The sequence below is a fragment of the Caretta caretta genome, chromosome 10 (genome assembly GCF_965140235.1).
Source record: "Caretta caretta isolate rCarCar2 chromosome 10, rCarCar1.hap1, whole genome shotgun sequence".
NCBI classification, from domain to species: Eukaryota; Metazoa; Chordata; order Testudines; family Cheloniidae; genus Caretta; species Caretta caretta.
The window spans coordinates 27,425,001-27,450,827 of record NC_134215.1 but is presented as its reverse complement, the minus strand read 5'-3'; the positions used below and the strand labels follow the sequence as shown (position 1 = coordinate 27,450,827).

The 25,827-nt window shown below is 37.8% G+C and overlaps 1 protein-coding gene across 43 annotated transcripts in view; it reads left to right on the top strand.

Moving 5' to 3' along the window:
- RBFOX1 (RNA binding fox-1 homolog 1) overlaps window positions 1-25,827 on the top strand; it is a 2,443,894-nt gene that overhangs the window by 2,411,739 nt on the left and 6,328 nt on the right. For 10 of the 43 annotated variants that reach the window (XM_075132792.1, XM_075132791.1, XM_048868139.2 and 7 more), the window contains one exon: window positions 14,717-14,769. The exons of the other annotated variants lie outside the window; for them this stretch is intronic. In XM_075132792.1, coding sequence (XP_074988893.1) covers window positions 14,717-14,769 — 53 coding nt within the window. The remainder of the gene's footprint in view (window positions 1-14,716; window positions 14,770-25,827) is intronic. 43 annotated transcript variants of the gene reach the window in all.

Genomic DNA, 25,827 nt, shown 5'->3' with positions numbered 1-25,827 from the left:
TATTTTAGGATTTAAATATCTTTACATTTGTGAATACATAATGAAGAAAGACAGTGTCATCATTTCATTAAAATAATGTTCCTTTTTATTGGGAATTTCACCAATTGATATATAAAAATTAAGGATTTAATGGCATATAAAATATAATAGGACCTTGAGCCAAAGTTTAATTTACCATTAAAGAATTTTATAGAAAGATTGATATTTTAAATAGTTGTAGTCAATATATTTAATAGGCACACTTTTTCATCAGATGCAGGAGAAAGAATATTAATCCGTAGAAAGTGTATGTACTGTTACGAATTATAGCTGATAGGACACGCACACAACTGCTGCAAATTACACCTGGTAGGACACGCACACAACTGCTACAAATTACACCTGATAGATCACGCACAGTTCGAATCTAGGCTGAGGCACATAAACAAAGTCCACAACTGCCGAGTTCCCAAAAAACACCAAGTTTATTACGCTCGAGCGTGGTGCCCCCGTGCTAGCCAGGAGGGGACCCCGAATACAGATTATACAAAGGTTATATACCTTTTAGCAAAGCATGTTGCCCTCGTGCATCGGAAACCTTAGCCAATAAACAAACCCTTTTCTTATCTACCACCTATCCCTGCTTGGTGCATTCCTCGTGCTAAACTAGTATGTTAATGACACAGCATGGTCCTAAAGCCATGCATCAGTAACTTTTATTATCAGGATGGGAGGCCTCACATCAAAGGCCAGGAGATAGAGAGTTTAGGGACTGACAAAGAACAGATACCGGGAGTCCAGACAGGCTGGAGACAAGGAGGAGGATTTTCACAGGAATGCAGTATCTAAGGAACACTCCTCCTGGTGCATGATGTGCTTGCTTTTAGACAATGGTGGGCCCCAAACCAAAATGGAGTCACATGTGCTAACTTTTCCTTAACAGTACAAATTAATAAGGTTGGATAAATGAGTTAAAAAACCCAAACAAACCCAAGACATAGCATGAGTTTCACTTATCCTTCTAGTCCCAACTGGAATCTCCAGACCATTTTTTGAAGTTTGCCTATCTATACATGTTCACAAAGACAGAACAAGGAGTAATGGTCTCAAGTTGCAGTGGGGGAGGTTTAGGTTGGATATTAGGAAAAACTTTTTCACTAGGAGGGTGGTGAAGCACTGAAATGTGTTACCTAGGCAGGTGGTGGAATCTCCTTCGTTTGAAGTTTTTAAGGTCAGGCTTGACAAAGCCCTGGCTGGGATGATTTAGTTGGGGATTGGTTCTGCTTTGAGCAAGGGGTTGGACTAGATGACCTCCTGAGGTCCCTTCCAACCCTGATATGATTCTATAATATGCAATAATTAGAAGGATCCCAGGAAGTGGTAGGTGAAGATCAGTTATCCTATACTGATTAACGTAGTTCAAGCATCTGTACAAATGTGCTCACACTTTGAGATTGAGTTGAGTTATATTGGCAGCTTGACAGGAATCCAAAGACTGCATTCAAGTTTGCATAACATAGTCATAATGATATATAACACTTATGCAGTGCTTGTCATCTTTAAAGCACTTTTGAAACATTTAGGGCCTAATACAGTGGGAGTTGGATCGGGCCCTTACTCATTCTGATAGCCATCTGTGGTAGCTAAATCTGGTTGGCTTACTTTCCCAGCAATGAAAAAAAAAATCAAGTCATTTATATTGCCACTAGAGAGCAAGAGCAGACTTGGACTTTTACACATTAGACTCCTAGGTCTGTATTTTCGCATCTATAGCTACATATTCCATATTTGGCACTCAGATTATACCTTGGGCACCGTTGGTTTAGATGTGAAATGTAGCTGTTACAGAACAATTTGGTGAAAGAATTAGGAGGAATGTGGCCAATGAGTGCAAGAAAAAAAAATAGGATTTATTTGGAAGAAAAGATTCAAGTGATAGAGCTAAAAATATGAATATGGAGAGTGAGAGAAATTAAATCTAGGGAGTTATCTGCAGAACAAATGATAGGAGTTTACAGAAGTAAGACAACATTAATGAATTGCAAAATTATTCTGTAATAATTGGAACAGTGTGCAATCATTAAATTTTGCAGCTTTTCCCAAGTAGATAAATAATACTCTATATCATCATTTAGAAGCCATTCTCATTTAGCAGCCACCCCTTTCCCATGTAAACCACAAGGGAAAACAATTAAATTTCATACAGACTGGAGAGAACTAGTAGAATTACAAAGCTATATTTTACAGAGCTAATACTGATTTACAACTATGTTGCTCAAGTTTTACATGAGGTATACTGAAATCAGTGGAGTTACACTGGTGCCAAGCAGGAGTAATGTCATGGTGAATCAGGTCCCCTTTGCCTGAAGCAGTGGTGTTCACCTGTTACAGGTATTGCACTTCAGAGGTTGCATCATCTGTATTGGCTACTAATCCCATGCTTTGCCATCTTTGGGGGCGGGGGGGGGGGAGAGAAGCTATTCTTCAGTAGCTATTCAATTTCTATTCTATGTTTTAAATTTAAAGATTAAGATTTAAAATATAGCCTGGCACTTAGCTTGGGGGGAAAGAAAGAGAAGAAATAAAAACTGAGAGAGAAGGTAGAGGAAAACTACAGCCAATATTTCCATACATGATTACCTGAAGTTGGGTGCGTAGGTCCATATTTAGGCACCTAAATAGGTGTCCTGATTTGTAAAAGTGCTGAGCACCCAGTAGGTTCTACTGACTTCAGTGAGAGCTGCCAGGTGCTTGACACGTCTGGAAATCAGGCCACCTATTTAGGTGCCAGATATGGATTTAGGCACCCATTTTTAAAAAATCTTGGCCTATATCAGAAAATATTTTGAGTTGTAACTTTTGTGTCGTCTTGCTTCAGTTATTTCGGGTAGACACTTAGTGGTATATAGATGTGATCATGAATATATTCCCTCGGTACATTTTAGTGTTTTTCCCCCTTTTTTAGCAAAGAGAAAAAAAGTACTAAACTTTATATTTTAAGAAACAGTTACATATTTACCAAACACTTTGTAATGTCTTCCTCTGAATTGTTACAGACTGTTGGAGGAATATGTAATTTTGTTTTTTAGATCTGTAATATTCACCAGACTGGGTAAATGTGGATTCAGGGAGTTATAAAACATAGACTCCCAACCCAACAGACCAAAACTGTTATTTGGTCTCTGCTTGTGCCACTGACATGCTGGACCATAACAGCGATTTTGGTCATGTCAAAGCCTAATTACACAGTTTTTAATTTTCAGATCATTGACTCAATAGACCACAAAAAAGTAGATTAAAACATGCCAAACAAGTATTGTGAACCTAAGTGCCTTAACCCTGACAGTTGTAAAAGCTGGGAAGGAATTTAGTATATTCGATAACGGGGAGAGAGAATAATGGAATGAGGAGCTAGGAGCACAGTATAGGGTGGAAATCAATGGCAATCCAGAGCAATTTGTGGGGAGGTGAAAACGTACTAAATGAGCATACTTAAAATGATATTATCCAGAGAAAGTGAACTTAAGAAAGTAGGAATTAACAATCTTATATTTATCCGTTGTAGCCGCTGTCATCTCAAAGGATCCCAAAGAACTTTATTACCTGTATATTCACAGATAAATCTCTTCGCATAACTGAAATGCTGCCAGCTGTAGTTTTGGTAAACAGGCAGATAATCCGAGTACTGGACAACTTAGCAAAGGATGCCAAGGAATCTTTCACATACATACAGAATGTCATAGGACCTTCATTTTAAAGGTCTCATGCAAAGGTCCATCAACCTGTAGAACTTCATGAAATTCATTTGATCTGTCTTAGATGAGGGGTTGATTTGACCCGACAAAGAATTTAATATACAATATTTTGACCATTAATTTATCTCCTCAAACTGTAATGTAAAGTGATAAGTCAACCTGATGGCTATTATGGTGTGAACAAAGCTAATATCATAAAATAGGAAGTAAAAGTATATTTTCAAACGAGTCAGAAGATAAAATAATTTGCAAGGAAGGCTTAATACTTTATTAACAAGTGTTAAAGAGTTTGATATCACTTACCTCTGTACTAAAGAAGACTGGTAAAACCATATCATATATGAATCGGTGAGTAAATAAGGAAATGTCATGATATTATTGAGGGATAGTGATATTGCACTAAAGAATTAATATGAAATATGAGTGAATTATCATATATATAAAGATGACATAAAATCCATTACAAATTTCAAAAATCAATTCTAGTCTATATTTTACATTAAAATGTTTACAGTGCTCAATAGACAAAGGGTCTGGTTCTCATTTACACTCAGGCCACTTTACACTGTTTTAGCAGTGCTCCAAAGAGCCCTTAAAATGGGTGCAAATATATACTCGCTTTAAGGCCCCTTTGTGCTAATAAACCAATATAAAATAGCCTTGGTGTAAAGAGAATCAGGCTCAACATTTTCAAATGTGGATGCTTAAATTTAGATACATAAGTGGCCTGATGTTCACAGATGCTGGAGCAGCCACAACTTGTATTGACTTCAGTGGGAGTTGCAGACACTCAGCACTTCTGAAAATCAGGTCACTCATTTAGTTGTTCACATACGGACTGAGGTGCCCTATTTTAAGCACCCAAGTTTGAAAATATTAGTGTATAATCCTGCTCCTATTGAAGACAGACCAAGTTGCTGGTGTTTATTCTTAAAGCTCTACTCCTTAGTCCTTTAATACCATTAACATAATTTTGGATATACTTCTGCACATGCACAGAAATCCCACTGATATATTAAGTAAAATATTACTTTGACTGTGGGTCAAAAATGTGTAAGTGTCAAAAAATAAAGCATGTTTACAGAAACTTTGGTGAGAGAATAGTTATAGAAATTTTAGCAATTGTTAATTTAAGCTAATTCTGTCCAAATTCTGGCAAAATCTTTCAAATTTAAACTGGGATGGCCAGTTTCCCATATGGCTGCACCATATTCTCACTGCTCTTGAGAATTCACATTTCAGCAACTTGGCAAAAGAGAATTTTTCCCCCTCTTGCCACAATTTTTTTGTTGAAAGTGAAAGGCGCTTTTAGTAGTGAAAATCTCTCCTTTCTGGGCCAGTGGTGGCATTAGTCACCTGTAACCCATGCAATTACAGGGACTTGTGAGGCAGTAAAAGGCCGCCGGAAAGTCAGATCCAGCATGCTGGGAGTCAGCTGCTCAATCCTGCTCAGTGCTGCCCCGGGCTCAAAATGCTGGGCTCTACACAGTGTGACCTCACCCGCTCCCACGGGACAAACACCGCCACTAATCGGGCTGAAATTGAAGCACTCCTGCCTGGTTCACATTCACAAAATTGTGGGACAGGGCATCACCTGAAGGGACATCTCTTGGCTCCACCGAGTCTCCTCTACTCTCCCTGGTGCTTGGCTCCTGCTGGAACCATAATGCTGTTGACTAGATTCCCTCTGCAGCTGTTCAGTACCAGCCACTGAGAGGACCTAGACAAAAGTAATACAGAGGCATTAATTTGATTGCTTCACTTGGCAAGAAGAGGGGCTCTTCTTTCAACATGAGGCAATACTCCCCACATACTACATTATTACAGTACTGGATTTTGGTGCAGAAATCCAAAGACAGGGCCTCCACCCCTTCTAGCCTCACTTCAAAATCTACAAAAGGACATCCCCCAGGAGAAGAGGAATGGCAGCAAATTTGGGTGACATTCCTTTACTTCCAGACTCGAAAGTGGGAGATCCAGGTGCAGAACATCATGACAGTTTTCACATTTGAATATTTGTGGAACAAAAACAGTCACTTCCTATGTCCCCCTACCCCATCTTAGTCACATTTGTCAGTTAGGTTTGACAGTGAACTGCTTGGGTAAAAGTTGTCTGGTACGAACAAGATTAGTATGGTAGTAAAGATTTTCCCAGTGTAATTCAATTCACCCAACTTTTTTGGCAGTTTTGTTGAAGCTGGATACCACTGGATGAATACAAGCGAGGAAAAGATCTGTTTTGTTTATAATATACTTTGACTTCATTTAAGAGAGTATTTGATTTCTGGGTATAACTGTAAAGTTGTTAAGTTGTCTCCATGTATTGTGATTTAAATGCTACAAGTATGATAATGGACTTTGATCTTATAGTTACTGGAAATATAAAACAAGATAATAGCAAAATCAGCCTTCTTACAACACATATTAAACTAAATGTCAACATGTTGCAGTCCTTTAATAGCCTTGATACTGAAATTCAGGAATTCAGGAGAAGGAAGAGGCGGGGAGTCTTTATAAAAAGATTTTACCTTTCTCTGTAAATTATTGTTAAGAATGCTATTCAGCCAGCCAACCATCAGTCTGGTTGGAATTCTCCCTAACAAACAAACAAACAAAACCCTGAAAGATTTAGAGCATGTAGAAAACCTAAAGTGTTTAAAATAATTTTATTTAGAAATGTATAAATTTCACATCACAGTTACGGGCTGTCATTGCCACTGATACGGAGGGCCATATCCTCAGCTGGAGTAAATTGGTGTCATTCCATTAAAGTCATTAGCTTCAAAGGAGCTGCATCAATGTACAACAGCTGAGAAACTGGTCCATAAAACCTAAATGCTGGCCTTTTGTATTAGTAAATCCCTTGCTGCTTTTACCAGAGATGGGCTGCTAATGGCAGATAGGCTAATACTTCCCACTGTAATTTCTGCTCAATACTGTATTTGTTTCAGTTCTAATCTGCTATGTATTGTTGATATGCACTGTTTCCAACAGTTGCCATGTTACATTCAGAGGTGGCTGCACTTCACTGGCAAGGAAAGTGATTCCTGTATAGTTTATAAAGTCAGTGACTAAAGTTCAAGAGCTCCTGTGAGATTGAGCCCATTTGTTACACAGTTCTAATGGTTTATGTTTATACATTTTTCTTTTATGCTTGGTATTTCATAGGGCTATTGTAATCTTTTGTGTGTGTGCCCACAGTCCTTGAAGCCTTTAAACCCTTCCTGTCTTCTACAGAGGCTTCTGACTATTTTACAGAATCTCACTCTCACCAGACAGAATTTACCCTGGTAGAACAGGAAGGATTGCAAGGTTCTAGGAGTGTTGGGTTAATTTTTCGTGCACGTTAAAGATTTCTTTTTAATGTAATGCTACATACTAAATCTAACAGATTCCATTACAAACCCTACAAAGTAACATCAAGGGCCAAATTGTGGCCTGGCCTAGGCCTATAAGAGAAGGCAGGGTACATACAACCCTTCGTGGCCACACAGAGTTTTAAGCAGGGTTGTATGTGTCCTAGCTGCCTCTCTGCTACAGACTTGCAGAGAGAGCGAGAGAGGGATTGCACACACATAACCCCCTAACAGAGAGATGGGCAAAGATTTGTGTAGCTGAACTGTCACCGGGGTAGTAATCTACTATTAGGAAGGGCCAGTAGCAAATTACCACTAAAAAAGCAATGGAGGAACAGACAAGGAAAGGTGCCTGAAATAGAATTCTTTCTCTGGGGTGGTGAAGCTAATCCAACTCTTACACAGGGCAGATTGCATAGGCAAAATCTAGCCTGAAAATGGGGTGGATTAAGGTCAAATAGCACCTCGATCCACCAAATCATGAAGGTACCTGAAACTCTTGGCTCCCAACCTGCTAGCCTCCTGCATCCCAGACAGTGCCTTCTATGCAGATCTCTTCCTTCCCCCAAATGAGCTGTTGCCTGTCGCTTCTGAACCCTCAGTCTTCCTCCTAAAAGGAGCCCAAATGCTGTTTACACCAACAAAGGGCTAGCTGGCAGCGGTTTTAGCTTTGCACTACATCATCACCTACTCTGCAGTAATCTTCTGCTGTCTGATCCCCATTTTACCTTAATCTGCCACTTGATTTGGGAGATATGCTGAAGTTGTACTTGTGCATAATTATATGTAACTAAGCAGCAGAGCATGGTGAATGGTGTAAAAATGTTTCCAGAAACCTTCATTCACATTTTTAAATGAAGGGACACTTCCACTTCCTTCCTGCAGCACATTGTGGGATTCTAAAGCTCCAGGATTGTATCAAAAAAATCAGAATGGAATTTCTGTGGCTATGCTCACACTCTTTGGTGTTTGGAGTCTGCGCAATGTCTAGTGAACAAAATTCCTGGCATGAATGTTTGAGAGGACAGAGAATTTTAAGAGACCATTGGTAAATTTGGTGGAAAACAGATTTTAAATTCATAAGTGTACTTGTCCTGGAAACCTGATTCTAATACCTAATTTCATCTTTATTCAAAGAACAGAAAGATACCATGTGGAATATGTGTCCACTCAAAGCTAATCAACACCATTTGAATCTCAATTATTGCACACTCAAAAGAAAAAAAATCTGAAGACAAAAACTTATTTATACATCTAGGAAAATTGCAGCATGGTCGTAGACAATTTGTGAGTAGAAAGAGAGGCAAAAAATCAAATAAATTATCAATTACAAATGGTTGACCTGGCTCTACTAAATATCACATTTTTAAAAAACACTCTAATTATAGTATTAACATACATGTAGCTTCTGAATTTAGCACTATGTGCTGTAAACAAATTTGAATATATTTTGTAAATATAATTTCAAGACACTTACCAAGTTACTAACCAGGCACTGTGGAGGGCTAATTAATATTGAAAATGGGTATAACTCAGCTTTTTGGGGAGTGTAGTCTGAGGAAAATGTGTGTATGGAACATCTCAGTCCCCTTAATCAACTACCTTTTTGGTACTGTGAGAATAGGAATAGTTGGGCTGTGGAATAGGAATTTCTGTAGCATATTCTTTGAGATCTAATTGATGTGAACAAATCATAGTTGCCCATAGAATCCACAGTGAAGTGTAGTCCGAGTACACACACTCATATCATGTCAATCATCATCATAACTCCCATAACCGCATTGGTCGTTGGGGCACCATCATTGATGAGCAATCAATGTCAATAGTTAGCACAAAGAGAAGAATAAATTTGGATGTAAAATCCCAGCTAGCTTCCTGAAAAAGGTATGATGGAGGGAGGAAAAAGTCAGAACGAGATAGAAAAACACAGGAAAAAATTGAAAATGAGAAAATCAGAAGCAGGTGTTTTTTCCATTGGAGATGGATTTTTATTAAGTTTAAATACGTATTCTGAAAATGACACTTTTTTCACCGTTCACCTTCTGGGTTTTAGATATTAACAGGATGCATATTGTTTGATGCTTTAGGGTCTGTGAGTTTTGTAAAGTAAAATGTATGAACCAGGTTGTATCCCCTAGATCTACGTAGAGCGTGCCCTCTGCCCTGCAGGCAGCTGCTTCCCGTTGAAGCTCCGCTGCTCAAAACTGGTGGGTATAGCTCAGATGTGGACATTGCAGCTCGGGCTCTCAAGCCTATCTGACATGTTCGGTCTGAGCTCTGGAGACTCGCCCAAGACTCTGCTACAGCTGCAATGTCCACACTGCTGTTTTTAGAGCTCTAGCTCAAGGTGAGCTAGCTGAAGTCTTGTCTTTTTTGGGGTGGGAAGCTCGCTCCCAGATGCAGTATAGAGATATTGTGAGAGCCCTGTGTCAGTACTACTGGAATGAGAGAAATAAAATCTATAGAACGCTTCATTTGTATGAGAGGTTATGACATTTTGCGGTCATTGATTGCTTTGCCTCTCATCTGCTATTTAGTCTCTTTAATCTTACCAAAACTGCACTAGCCAACTCAAAATACAATACGCAAGGAAATGCATATAATCCACTGAAGATACTGCAGTATTTGCACAGTGGCCCGTTGACCAGCCTCGGGAATTCAGGAACCTCAAGTATACTTCACGCCTGAAAACATCCAAATTTAATAGTAACATTATTTGCTGAAGACCATGTTTTATAAAAACTTAGTCCAGTTTCAGTTAGGAAATATATTCTTCACTTCTGCTTTCAACTTCGTATTAAACTGTTATATATTATAGCTAGGTCCTGCCTGTGATGGGTTGGCCCCCTCTTAAGGTGCCACCTGATGTACAGAGATACCACTGAGCCCTCTGATGTGCAGCCTTTTGCTCGTCAGTTTGCATCTGTTTTAAATAGTTGTCAGGTTAAGTTTAGAATTGGTCTACTTTTAGGTACCTGGTGAAGTGAATTCTGTAAATGGTTTGTCATCCTTTCTGGTATTTAGCACTATATCTACAATAAATGTAAGTAGCGAGAGGCTCTAATTACAGAGTTCAGATTTTCAGACCTGCTTTTCGGTTTATACTTTTAACCAGCACCCATATTTCCTCCCTGCCTCACCCCATCAAAAGAAAAAAAGGTTCTTGGGGCAGTTAGATTTGGGGTCCTAGTTTGGCTCATCCTTACATGTAACTCATTGGATTATTAATGATGACCAACAACGATTCCTAAGGCAGTGTAAGTCCCAACATAGCTATTGGAGGGGCATGTATTAATCTCTCCAAATGAAAAAGGGAATTGAGCAGAGGGATAGGTGGAATCCTTCCCCCTCCCCATCCTGTGGACCACCGTTGATGCCATTCTGTGACAAATATTGCAGCCACAATTTACTGTCTCCTACTGTCCCCATGCAAAGATGTGAGGGTTGGCTGGTGGATTTGCTAGCCAAGACCGCTTCCCTCCATTTCTCCCTGAGATGGAACTCTCACAGAGCAGACCTTAGTGGCACTCAAAGAGGAGATACCCCCTTTCAGGGGCTCCCCACAACTTACCCACATTGGTGGTTCTTTGTCATCTCAGATACTCATACAGAGAGTAAGGTTTAGACTCTAATGATTGTCAGAAACAGTTTTTATTGCATCCAGACACAATTGACCTGATTCTCAGTTACACTAATGTCCCTTTACATCAGTCTGGCAGCATAAATGAGGCAAGGAAGGAAAAGTCCTGAGCCTACTCATTATGCAGAGGTTCACCCTTGTGGGTATAGAACTGATGCAAGAGCTCTACATCAGTTCTGCGCCCAGCCCCCAGTGGAGAGTACATGTCAGGCCAGCCCGCTGCTGCTCTTTTTCCCAGCACCCTTTAGGGGGTTATAGGAAGCAGAACATAAGCTGTTTTAATTTACTTTGGGGCATGAAGAGCCCCAAAATAAGGTGAGCAAAAAAGTAGCTTAAAGCCACCTTTGCTTCCCTCTCCCTGTTTCTGCCACAAACACAGGAATGGAGTAACTGAAAATCAGGCCCTGTACATTTAAATTACCCACTTTACTTTAAAATATCTTTATTACTTATGTTATTCTTTCAGTTTTTCTTTCTGTCTTAGTTGATCTCCTGTAGCCCTTTCTAGGGCTCTTAAATGTTGTTTAAATAAAATAAGATATTTTAGGACTTCAGTATAAATTTTCTGTTTGTCTTGAAATACAAAACATTTAGAGATACAGATGGAAGCCTATTTTTAATTGATAGTAGACAAACATTAAGGAGAAAATTTTGCATCCAGTGGCAGAATTTGGCCTTAATAATGGAGCAGAACTTCTTGTATAATCAAGTTTTAATTTTGGAGCATACTCTAGTATTCCTTGGATTGTCTAACAATATATTAAGGTCATTTTCAAATTGAATATATTTTATGTAATTAAAGCTTTTGAAGTATGGAGCTATTCTAATTAAAATGTAGTGCACTTCAGTGCAAAGTCACGTGGTGAACATTTAAAAACTAAAATCCATCATAGAGTCCTATAATTTCTTACCATATTCATGTTATGAGTTCTTTAAACCCAGTTCACTTTGTTTATTTAGCTGTTAAAACTGATGTTTTATTATAAACCTATACTACTTAAAAATCTATACTACTAGACTGGGATTAGTCTTGTAAGTGAAGTTGTGGAAGCCCAAATCATAATTAAAGTTGGATATTATACTGAAGGGAGGAATCCTGCATTTGCAGAGGAATGGATTAGATTAATAGGCCTTTTCTATCTCTAATTTCAATTATTATGGTGTATTCTAAATAGATATTGTGTATGTGCACTTTGTTGCCTGATTCTTACTTGCCTTATTCAGGTAAGAAGTCAAGTTGAAATCTGTAGGATTGCTCCCATAAGTCAGGTGAACAGAATTTTGCCCATAGTGAATAAGCAGACTTCCTGCAGAAGGCACATGTGACACATCTTGCCATGTCAAAAGGGCCAAGTCTGATTATCAACTCTTCTTTTAGGTATATGTATCTTGTGAAATATAAAGTAGTAAAGCCATTAGGAAAGTATAGACAGTGACTACAAAAAACATTAAGATCATCAAATTACTAAGCAAATGACTGGAATCATTAGCAACAACATCTAATTATTCATAATAAATTGAATTTGGCTGTTGAGTGCTCTAGCGGCTACATTTACTTCCCCATAAAGAAAATAATGTGAGTACTTTAATTCTCACATCAACTGGTTTTACATTGACCAATACCTTAGTTTGAAAAATGATTTATGGATTTCTAAAATAAAATATAAAAAAGCAAAGTGCAAGGAGAAATTGTGCCTTCCAGTGAACACTGTGGGCATGTAACAGGGGCTGTACATAGCAGATATTTAAAGGTTCTCTCTCTCTTTTTTTTTCTTTTTCTTTTAAACTCTTTGTAGCCACAGTTCCATTCAGGGACTTTGAAGACTTTTTTAAAAATGTACTTGCTGAAAGCTGGGAAAAATTGGGAAGTATTAGTACAATCTGTAGACACTTTAAGCAACACATCATTTGTAGTAATTGGTTAAATAAAGTGAGAAACAGGAATGATTGTTTTTAGGTTGTTCCAGAAAGCAGTTAAAGCAGTAAATTATTCCTACAGATACATCCGTGCTTTGTCTTATTCTTGAGACAGAGTGACATAAAAGCAGTTGGGCATAATGGAGTCTGTGATTCCTCTCCTGAGGAAGGGACTTTCTCAGCCAGCCACAAAATCTTAAACCAGCACTATGTGGCTGCTTTCTAGAAGAAAATATCATTTTTTAGAATAGGGAACAACTTTATAGCTGCATAGGAAAGGAGATAAAGGAGTTCCTATGGACCAACAGCTATAAAGTCTACTTTACCTTGGATGGCGTCTTTGTTAGGCAGACATTTAAAGCCTTCTGCGTGGATCAATATTACCATATAAGACATGTTGGAAGTAGATATGGTAAAAACTTGCATTATATATGAAACACAGTATAGCTATATGTTCACAATATTTCTAACTCCTTTAGGCTTAGATGTCAACTCATTATTGCAGTACACAGGATAAATATCACTAGATTGTTAAATTACTGTAAATAAAGAATAAATAACAAAATTACCACCCCATACAGGTAATTCAGGACAATAGAAATTAGAGGTGGAAATGTGCCATTTGATCATTATTCCACCCATCTGAAAGTACAGGATATAATATCCCTAATGGAAGGCATGGCCAATATTAAACTGATACTTCACTTGATTTTAACCAAAAAGTATGACTATTTGTGTAAATTATAGGGTTCTGTGCACCTTATCAAAAGGTGAACATTTTAATTACAGTGTTCACAGGACTTTAAACAAGAGTTTCAATTTTTTTTTAACGTATTAGGGATTAAGTAATAGAGAGAAGGTTTTGTTCTTTTAGCGTTCCCTCCTGAAAGGTGCTGTGCATGCTCCTGTGGTGTTATGCCCCTCGACATCCACAGATTTCCATAGGAGCTGAGGGTATGTAGCACGTAACAGGAAGTGTGCTGACCTTGCAGGATTAATCCCATACTGCAGAGTTAATACCAGTTGGATCTAGCTCCTCAGCTGTTAATTTGTGCATAAAAGTTGTGAGATATTCCAGCTTGTGCAACTGTGCAGGATTTTGTGGTACAGAAGCTGGATGGAGTTTGAATGAATCAGGATCTAAGTGCAAAAATTTGGGGTCAAATTCTTGGTTATGCTTGCACAACTCCAAGTGAAGTTAGACAGCACTATGTACATCACTAAAAGGGCATAAACTGATAATATTGCAAGTCCTTAATTAGATCATTCATGGAATATACAGTGGCCCAAATCCAGATCACCTTGCTGACTGTGAGCCTTCAAGTGTGACGATAACATAAGTAAAGGGAGCAGGTTTTGTGTCAGAATGAAGTTTTCTGTATTTTGAACATTTTAAAGTGTATTTTGCATTTTTAATAATATATTATCTGGTAGAAAAAAGAATTTTGCAAGAGAAGGCTTATATCAAATCAATAATTTCTTGAATTAACAATATTCAGTATTCTGCAGCAAACATATGCCAATGCTCAAATGACAGTATATAAGAATATACTATGTCATAAATTCTCTTTTGGAAATGGCAGAAAATGCATTTTCTGTTTCAGCATCATATTAGAACTTTAAAAGCCAAAAATATTTTACTTTCAATATTCTCCTTTAAGTTCTACTACGTCAATTACATTTTTTTCTGTAAAATATAGGATTTTTTACATTTTGCATTTAATGCCCTTTAGTGTATACATTAATATAAATATAGTTTGATTTTTTTAAACTTTATAAATATATTTTAGCATGACATATTTGTAACGCTAAACGTAAAGCTTCCAGTGCAAGCGTTTGTACATAGTCCATATTCAGATGTCACCATTATTTCATTTAAAAGATCCCAGCATGTCTACCTCATGATCCTTATAAACTATATAGTACTGAAATACGTCAACACTTTTTTTTGCTACGTTCATTAAAATTAAGCACCCTTACCCTACCCCATCTGTAAACATCAAGTCAATTGGCAGCTAGCACATTTCCCAGTCAGCAAGCAGTATTGTGAATTTTATCTTCTCTTGCAGAAATCAATTCGTCTTCGTTGCAGCAGATGAAATTTCTTGTAACACCTCTGCAGGTAACAATCATTGATACTTCTTGATGCATCCATCCAGGTCTCAATATCCTTTTTCACATGCTGCAGTTAATCATTAGAGAAAGCTTAGTAAAGTCCATAATATAAATCTTTGGAATAGTTTCACTAAGTTATAGCTTGAAACCTTTAGGCTTTGCCATATAAAAGACATTAGGTTATTTTGCTGACTTTGATGTTTTATTTCCAGTTTCAATATTGTGTGATCCAGAAAAGTAAGAATATATTGAAGCTTCATACATTTACTGTACAGTATGACCAAATTGTTACCAAAAATTCCCCAAACAGAAATAAAGATAGGATTAAAGGCATAGACACCTGTAAATGCTATCGATTTATCACTTTTCTGAATGACTCTTTGGGGGCAAATGGTGCCCACAAAGATAGTACAGACCCCAAAGCACATCAAAGTCTGTATTTGCGGATAGGATAGTGAGAAAGAAGATCTGTATATCATCAGAGCATCACCCTAAGCAAAGGCCCTCTGTTTCTTTGCTAGTATAACATTGTGTTATAAGGACCCGGGTACAGAGGAATAAGCATTGTTTTTATAAGATATTTGCAAAAAGTAATCTTATAAATATACAGATTATACCAAGGGAAATCCTCTCTGTTACATAATGTAGTTTGAAACAGTCTGAATCTTTATACAGATAAGGATGGAATTATTTTGCTACCTGAGGTGAAGCTCTGCGCAGAAGCCAAAATAAATAGTAATAACATTGGGCCATATTCTGCCATTGATTTTTAAGCAAAAATCTTATTGATTTAATGGGAATTCTGCATGCAAAATGATTGAAGGTTATGCAGTCTAAAACAAAATGTTGGAATTAAAACACTGATTTATAGGATACCCTATTAACATCAGTAGCAGCAAGTGAAAGGTGAAGACTGTACACTTTAAAACATTCTGATCTATATTCAAATACGTCAAGAACCTTCAATTTGTGTCAATGAAAATTATATATAGTAAGATCAACATATACTGACGTTTGTAATGTTGTATGCAATTTACATGTTTCTTAAAGGTGATCTGAAAAGTTCTTCTTTTAACACAAACTGTTTAGAATCCTAAATTAGTAGCAGTGTGTATTTAACTTTATAAATTGAAAATTGCATCATATTTGAAAAGACAGTATTAGAAACTCATTTGCTTGGTCAGACCCTGAGTTCAGGATTCAGCTACATCTAAATGCACAGCATTAGCCTTCCTCTCTCCTGTTCTGCTCCAGGTTGTAATGAGCTTATCAGTTCTAGCAGGTTTCGTTAAGAAGAAAGTTCTTTTAATAAACTTTGTTTTCAAAGACATATACTTACGATTTTAACTATAGTCCTGGATCTTTAGCTGTCCATTGGCTCTGCAGGCAATTTCCTGTCCTGCAAGATGAATTCCATGGAATAAGAATGAGTTTCTGTAATAAAAGGACTTCCTTCCTTCCTGCAGGACTGGCGGAATTGTAAATGTCCAGGACTGTACAAACATGCATTACGTCACTGCTTTGGAATCTTATGGTATGGGCCAAACTCTGCCAGTGACTTCAGTGTATTGCACAGGTGTAACTGAGGACAGAAATTGGGTCTTTGTATCTATTTACAAAAGCTTTTAGTTTCACCTTAGATTGCCTGCATTGTATGGTTTTAGAAATAAGTTTTTGGTTAGATACAATTTTAAGAATGATAGCTAAATCAATAAACAGCTGACTGTAGATGCTTTTTTTGTTATGTGATCTGAGTGAATGAGCTTTAACTAGCTAATGAGAGGCCTGATCTTGCATTCCTTGAACAAATAAATCTTACATTAGAGTCCAAAGGAGTTCTGGGTGTGCAAGGAATTCACACTCAGGTCCACATTCACAGGTTTTATAATGTAAATTGCTAAAAGTTTGTTGATTTAAATCACTAGTTTTCATGACAAGTTCATCAGTGTTGTTGATTTTTAAATCTCAGAATTGAAATACAATAGGCAAAGCTGCACTTTAAATAATAAGGTTATGCCTCCTGCGCTTGATTTAGGTCAGACCTTCAAAATCAGTAAATCTAGTGTTCAGTGAATTAATGAAGTAATTTTTGAATTATTTTATTAAGACACGTAAATTCTTTCCATCGTATTCTAAACTGTCCTGTAGTGCTGTTTGTTCTTGTTAAACTGCAACCTGAGTAACTTTATACACGTGATTAGTCCAACTGAACTTAATAACATTACTCGTGTTTTTGTAGGATTGGGTTATACTGAATGTACTGATAGTATATAAAACCCTGTTCAAAATATGGAATTTGTGTGTATGTCTTTATCTCATCCCCCTGCAAATGGTGTGTGTGTGCGAGAATAATAATATAACTAATCAGGAAAACAACTGTTAAAGTTTCATCAGATTGAAGGGAGGGGTTGGGTGATCTCCCTGCTATGGTGAAGGCTGCTTAATCATTCCTGCCAGAGATAACTTAACCCTGAAGTACATAAGATTTCTTCTGAAGAGTGATTATTTTACTTGTAGAATGAACCAGATTGCACTATATCAAGTATTTATAATAAATGAGCTTGGAGAAGGCTCTCCAAGAATGTGTGTTGTATAGGAGCTTTTGTAAAATTCTCACACCTAGTACCTTCAACAGATGTTGGCTTGCCAAGTGGTTTTTCTGTCTTCCTTGGTTATGGTTAAAATGAGACGCTAAAAATGAATGTAGAGTGTAGTGAGCTCATATCAAACATAGATATCTCTGGCAGGAGGATCCTTCCCTAGGACTTTTTAATATCTGACACTTGATGGAATCCAGTGCTTTCAAAGGCCAAAAAAATTGCTCTTCAGAACAAATGTTATATGCTTCAGGGCTAGGTCATCTTTGGCAGGAATCATTAAACAACGTGTGGAGAGTAAATTAGATCAGAGGAAGGGAAGCTGTCTTGACCCTCCATTCAGCTGATTATGACATTTTAACAAGAATCTCCAAAGAACCCTCTCCAGCACATTTCTGGAAATGGGCATACAAGGGCAGAATTCATCCTGAGATGCAGAGGCATTTGGCATCTCACAGCATCAAACTCCATGGGAGGGTAGAACGTGGCTCTGAATGTGTTGTGGCTCAAAATTTGTAGTTGTAAATACATGTTGATTGCAAAACAGTATTTTTGTAGGAATGTTGGTATATTTGAATTATTTTCCCAAAGCAGAATTTAAATCTTTACTTCAGATTTTATAATATCAAAATGCAGGTTCCCTGAAGAAAGGTGCTTGCTGGGACACACTCTGACTATTCTAGATTTAGACCTCTTTTCCTATAATTTTTAACTTCTTGTGACTCTGCCATACAAGAACAACAAAATCCAGTGTGCTTGCATAGTTGATACTGTTTCCCTCAGGAGCATGTGTGCACTCTGTTTATGGTTTAGGTGCGAGAGAGACCTGGGCAAAGTTTATTATATGAACCTGCTTTCTAACTGAAATGTGGTACAAGTGGATATAACATCTTTTTTTCAACTCACGACTTTATTCATTTCCTGTCTTCAATCATAGTTATCCTCCCTCCCCAAGGAAATAAAAATGAATGAATGAATGTATGTAACATACCAGTGTATGTCTTAGCTTTAGAAATATACGGCCTTAGATAAAATTATGAGCCAAGTACTTTGGTGAAACAAAGTCTCCCCAAAAAGATGACAAAAATTCTGATTGCTTTAATTTCTAACATTGCAAAACTATGCTATTTTTATCTCTTGGCTTATAGATGAAGAGTCAGGCACCCAACAATGTTGTAAATGGTTTGAGTGGAATGTATAGTTTTTTAAATCATCTTGATTGCCAGGTTTGCAAAGTTCCCAAATACTGCCATTGATCTGTGCAGTTTTCTGGCACCAGTGCAAGTTTTATGCATGGAGCACTAGCAAGATATGGTAGACAGTTATTTCAAAGTGAATATTTTCATCAGTACATAAATGTGGCTGAGATGCCTGTATGCTGAACCTTCAACATGATACATAGCTAATCATATCTGGACAAATTCTTCCCTCAGACAACTCACTGCCTTACTCTGAGATAAAGGGGAGAGATACTGGCCAGATATGGAAGTTTAAAAGGAATTACCAAGAATTACATATACAAATAATCTAAATCATTTTCAAAAGTGAAAGAACACAGTTTGAGATAGTGGCGTCAGCTTTATTTAGATCACAGTGTAAAGACATATAAGTTTACTTTTGAGAATTCCTTTGTGCTGCCCAAGGAGTTGACTTCATTTCATGCAGCCATTTGGCAGAGCATTTTGAACTAGATACCTTTCTTATTATATTTTCCTCTCCCACTAACCTTGTAAAAGCATAGATGAAGGATAGCTGGAGTACCTGAATGTCTTCTGCTAGTACCATATTTAATTTTAATGTCTGTGTTGCTTTTCCCTGTGAAAAATGACAAATCTTGAGGTTCGTGCTTTGCAAAGGGTAGGAAATGCTGTACTAATGCAAACAATTAAATTTCCTCAGTAAATTCAAGTATCCCTTATGTTGGCACTTTAAACGTCCTTTTACTGCTGCTGTAAATAGCTGTGTATGGCTTATATGGAACTTTATTTGTTACAGCTCCTGGTAGTTGTTGTTATAAGATGTGCAACCATGGGATCAGTTGATAAAATCAGTAAACACTTGGATTATCCTCTGTTTTTCTGTAGTGAAGTCTGATTAATCCTTCTATCTCACTCAGTGAAAACACTGGCAGCCCTTGTTGGCATCTTTGTCATTATCTCTTTGACAGCTTGCCTTCCTTGTGCTTACAGTTCTAGGTCAGTTCACATGGCTAGTCAAATGTGACAACATGACAAGATTAAGTAAAGCTGGGGTTCTGTGATTTGTAAATGGAGGATTTGCAATCTGAAGCTCTTTTGATAACAAAAAAGTGAATAATCTATGTTTCTACTGATCTCAACAGGTGTGTCTGTGTGTGTCAATGTATTCTTTGCACTATGGTCTTAGAGAAATGCAACTATGGCTTAATATATCCAGAAACCAATTCTGTGATACGATGAAAATATGGGACTTGGAGATGCCATTTCTGGGGTCTGTGTATACATTATGGTTTACACACACATGTGCAGTAGACAAAGAACAAATGGCAAAATCTGTATGTTGTTACACTCATTACACTTCAAAAACTGAATTTAAAAGAGCAGTATTGTAGCCTGCAAAGTTTAAGAGTAAATAAAAATGCAGACTTCAGAAAAAGTTTTGTTGTCAAGTACACAGTACAGTATGCTAGAAAACAACCTGTTAAATACTTACAATATAATAATGATAATTAATAAATTAATAATCCAAAAATGCTTTGCAGACTAAAGTAAGAATCATTCATTTCCCATGGATGGCAGCCACTTTTCAGGTGGAACATGGTATTTACTATGCCCCAATATCTCCACGCAACAATTTTTATTAGGAGAATTAGTATCAGCATAACGAGAAAATAACTATCCTGGTAGAAACTATAAGGAGGAATGTAGGTAGGCAGGATGTAATTATCAAGTTAGAATTTGACTTAGACGTTAGGTTAACACCCTTGATTTTACATCTGAAATAAAATCCTTGAGCAGCACCCAGACGCTAGCACCATGCTGAGGCACTAATTCACTTATGACTAAGAGGGGAGAGCATCACCTATGGTATCACCAATACCACATCTTGTAGCATCTGGGTATTTCTGCAATCAAAATATTGACCAATCCTATTTAGCTGACCAGATCTTCCAAGGTGGCATCCCAGTGTCAGGTGTCTGCAGGTATATAACAAGCTACAGAAAGGGTTGAGGGGGATTTTCACTTTTAAGTTCCTTCAGTGCTGGACAGTAATGGGAATAGGTGATGACACCCCTCACCAGGCAAGAGAAAAACTGGTGCTGTCAATCAAAAATTCTTTTTACTAACCAGACTAATAACAAACAAATGCCTCCACTCCATGAGTTTCCCACAATTGGGATGAAAGGCATCAGTAAATAAAAACCCACACAAAATAGAACCCCCACAGGTGCTAAGGAAATGACAAACTCATGTAAAACAGGCCACAAAGGCTTGGTTCTCTGTTACTTGATGAATTTTAGAAAGATCATTACGGGTAAAAGTAATACCATTGTAAATTCCCCCTGACGGACAAGAAAGCAATGGAGGAGGAAATAAAGAACACACACAGGGCTGTTCCTAAGTAAAGGCAAGAGTCATAACTATTCCCACACAAATATCCCAGCAAAGGCTTTATGTCCTATGGAAGATGAACAAAATCTTTCTGTGGAATCCTCCACTAAGTCTGCAATCAAAGGAACTTTTATTAAAAAATATATATTGCTTGCACTATACAGGAAAATTTATATACCTGTTATGTATTAATGAATTAGTACCGACAAGTGCTGGGCATTTTAGAGCCAAGGAGAAAGAAAAGGTTGAGGCCTGAAGGATCTCACGTTCTAAATTAGGACTCTGTCTAGAGCGTCCAGAATCACTCCCAAAAGCCTGTAAGGCAGCTAGCTATCCAGCCTTTACCATATTGAAATGCAAACTCCATAGCTCAAAATCAGACCTTGTGTCAGCAGGTTAATTATTGAGGACCTTGGTGTTTCACCTTCTTATGTTAAGTCTGAATTTGGTTCCCTATCTCTCTTTATGTTCCTGGGAAATCAGAAATACTGAAGATCACTATTCAACATTTCAAGTTATGAATGTTGCTCTGCTAGATGGAGGAGATTTTTTATGAAGATCTCCTCCTGGAAATCCCATCTTATTGTCCCATCCAGGGGTTGGGTGCTGGCCCCTTCCCTCCGGCTCTCTGAAAGAACAGCTTTACTAGAGCCATGCTACCAGGGATTGTCCCAGCCACAGCTGCCCCAGAACCTTCAGTGAATGTGGAGGGTGCCACAGAAAATTTTTAATATCATTAGAGATGACCTCAGCTGTATTAGCTTTTCTGGCTAATACTTTATAGCAGAGGTTCTCAAATTTCATAGCACCGCGAACCCCTTCTGACAACAAAAATTACTACATGACCGCAGGAAGGAGGGAAGTGAAGCCTGAGCCCGGCCTCCCGAGGTGACGAGGGGGCCAAAGCCAAACCTCATCACCCTGAGCCGGGGGTGGGGGCCGGGGAGACAAAGCCCAAGGGCTTCAGCACCAGACAGGCCTGTAACCTGAGCTCCGCCACCCAGGGTTGAAGCCCAAGGCAGTGGGGATCAGGCTTTGGCCCCAGGCACCCACTAGTCTAAGCCAGCCCTGGCGACCCCATTAAAATGGGGTCGCAACCCACTTTGGGGTCCCAACCCAAAGTTTGAGAACTGCTGCTATATAGGACTAGTATACACTCCCAAGACTGCCAAGTTTCCAGCCCTCCACAATGCAAACCTGTAAACTACTCTCTGTGGTGCAGGGCAGAAATCCGTATCCAGAGGGTCCCCTTACACACTTTTCTTAAGGGGTGATCTGGGCCTTTGATATAATAAAGGTGAATAAAGGTGGAAGATTGTAGAATTCTTTAAACGTTCAAGACCAAAGAAAATGACTGAAAGTAAATTTAAAAAAATCTTAAGTGTGTCATCCTGTGTGGAGGGACTACTCTAGAATATGCACTAAAAATTTGTGAATAAATATACGTAAACAGAGTACAACTGCTGCATAGTGCAGATCCACCAGCTGAGAGGTGAACAAAGAATCTGGCTGTGCTTTGTGTGCCAGGCGCAACTACAAAAGGACTCTTTTCCTTTTTGCTATTTAAAAGTATAATTAACAAGCATGACTTAACATGGGATGTAACAGGATATTCTACTGCAAGTATGTTACTTGTGAACCTTACCATACCATGAAATAAGGAGGTGAAACATGAGTAGCTGCTTTATATTATCACTCAGTATTTTTGTTTTCTTAAAAAATGTCAGGTGTTGGGCAGGAAATAAAGGCCTGACACCAGCCCCATGGTGACTTCTTAAAGTCTGTCATGGTGATCCAAGGGACCAGTAGATTGGCTGATGTGACCGATCATTGCAACCATTTATAGGGAGAGAGGCAGGTCACCATTGCAACTAAGCCTTCCTTTTCTCTGGCCACTGAAACTTGCCTGCCTCTACTCTAATAATATCACTATTATAACTCTGACTCCTTCTGCCCCATAAAAACATAAGAATGACCATACTGGGTCAGACCAAAGGTCCATCTAGCCCAGTATCCTATCTTCCGACAGTGGCCAATGCCACGTGCCCCAGAGGGAATGAACAGAACAGGTAATCATCAAGTGATCCATCCCCTGTTGCTCATTCCCAGCTTCTGGCAAACAGAGGTTACGGATACCATTTCTGCCCATCCTGGCTAATAGCCATTGATAGACCTATGCGCTATGAACTTATGTAGTTCTTTTTTGAACCCTGTTATAGTCTTGGCTTTCGCAACATCCTCTGGCAAGGAGTTCCACAGGTTGACTGTACATTGTGTGAAAAAATACTTACTTTTGTTTGTTTTAAACTTGCTGCCTATTAAAAGCTTCCCTGCTGACTGTCAAGATCAGATAGTCAATGAAGAGATCAGGATTCTGCTTTACATGGCACCAATTGGTTGGGATGTTTCCCTGGCATCACTTTTTGTAGTCCTGCTCCCCCTTCCACTGGTGAGCACCAGGGTTATGGTGAAGCTCTAGAGACAGAAGTCACTGCTTATTTTCTTGTACCTTCTGCTGCCTAGGCAACCCTGTCTATTCAGTTGATAAGGGTAACATTATCTATTTCTAAAATTACATTAGGTTAGTGCTTTATTGTCAAATAGCAATCAACACACAGAATTTAAGCAATTTAAAGTTACACTGGGTCCAAGCTCTAGTAGCTGCAAGACCAAGGGAACAATGATTGTAAGGTCAGATAGTCCATTAACCGTTACAGCTAATAAAAATGCTTTATATAGTGGAAACAGTAGAATTATTAGTTTTCCAATGATACAAGTAATCTGTTTCTAGCCCTGGCAAATTACAAGAGATTGGACTATAAAATTACATCTTTCTGATTGCAGTCTTTCCCATCTGAATCTTTACTTTATTTTAGCCAACACACGTTTAAACACTGCTAAAGCTCAAAACTTGTACTTTATACTATTTGGGTTAATAGCCATTTTCAAAACAGTTACAAAATATTCTAGTAATTTCTAATATATGGGTTACTAAACAAATGTCCAAATTGAAAAAAAATGGGAGAACAAAAATAGTAATCAGAAGGAGATGACTTTAAATTTTATTGTCTCATGACTGTTGAAATGGATCTTTAATGGCTCACAGCGTGGCAGATTATTACTAGAGCCAGTGAAAATTTGGATTCAGTTTGCTCAATGCAGAGCAATTTACGTCACCCCAACAATGACCTGCCAAGGAAAGAAGTCTTTGGGACAGACCAGTAGAAATATTTTCATGATCAATACTTTTTTTCCTAAATATTTGTTTTGGATCAGTGATGCGAGAAAATCAGATTCCTGAATTTAGTTTTATTTAATACATTCCTTTTACACTGCTCAGATTGTTCTAGCAAGGAAAAGTGTGTTAATTGGGTTGCACTATAGATTATGAATTTCCCCCTGATACTTTTGTTATTAAACCTAATAGTGTATATTATTAAACAGTTTTCAAATGATACTAAGTCCCCATTTAGGATCAGAGCCCCATTCCCGGAGTTAGGCGCATAGGGAAAATATGGTCTCTGCACCAAAGAGTTTACAATCTAAAAAGATTATAAAAAAACTAGGAGTGGAGTAAGGGATACATTCCTCAGTTTTTAGCGACTTCAGACATATCTACACAAAATGTAAAAAATGACACCTTGAAGCTATTGTAGCCAATTGTTTATATTTGTGAACAATGTTCATATGCAAGTATCATTTAGTCATTTTAAATTTAAAAAAAACCAAACTCTCTCTCCAGCAGTTAACAACAGATCCACTTTTTCAACAGTATTTGAGCAATTTTAAAACATGGTGAGTTCTTACCACACAAGGTAATCGATCCTGAAGTCAGTTTTTACTCCATTATTACTCAGGCTGTACTCTGACAAATTCCCATTGAATTAAATGAGTCTTTTGCTGTAAGGAGTGATATGTAAGGATTTCAGGATCCAGCCCCATGTGAATATTTACAGCGATGTTCTAAACTAGGATGGTGAGCTTTATTTTAAAATTTCCTATAATTCTACCATTGTTATGCAGATCCAGCAGTAGTTGCAATGTTGTGTGCCGCCAGCACTTTGTCAGCTATGTTTTTTTACCACCATGTTATCTACGTGTGAAAAATGTTGGCACATCCCTTACATTGATGTTCCCACTACTTGTGCACCAATGGGAAATTATAATAAAATGTCCATCGTAAACATAGCCCTTGAGACAACAATTTCTAATTCGTTATGACGGGTACCTATAGTTGGTATTGACGCAGTGATTTAACAATTTGTAATATATACTGTTCTATTAAACTATTCGAAATAGGTTTTCCTTTTTAAAAAAAAATTAAATGTATGCCCTAGTGTATCATTTATCTACAGTGATTGTTTCTAGTGTAAATTATAAAAGAGCATTAAAATAATACAAATTTTAATGAAAAATAAGCATGCTGACAAAATTGTGGCTCATTGAATGAATAAAAGACTGGATCACTTGGTGACTGCCCTGCTTACTGGTTTCCAATTTGACAATATGCCTTAAATCCTTGGCCCCATTTTCAGAATGGAATCTGAATCTATTCTGCTAACCTTGTGAGCTTCTAAATTTTCGTGTCATGCAAGGGCATGTTTACAAATTAGCATTTAAAAAGAAGACTACTTGCTTGAAGTTTAAGCTGACACTGTTCCTTTTCCTCTGTGGAAATGAAATTTATTAATCATAATAAAACCATCATATTCTGAAGGTAGAGGTCACCCTGAGGAGAGAAAACTCTATTAATCACAAAGGAATTTCAATGCATTTTCCCCAGATAATATCTGAGCATGGGTTTTCTCTCCTTTGGAAATGTATTCCTCCATGGTAGTGACTTTGTTTCTTTATAAAGACTTTTATCCAGTAGTTTGC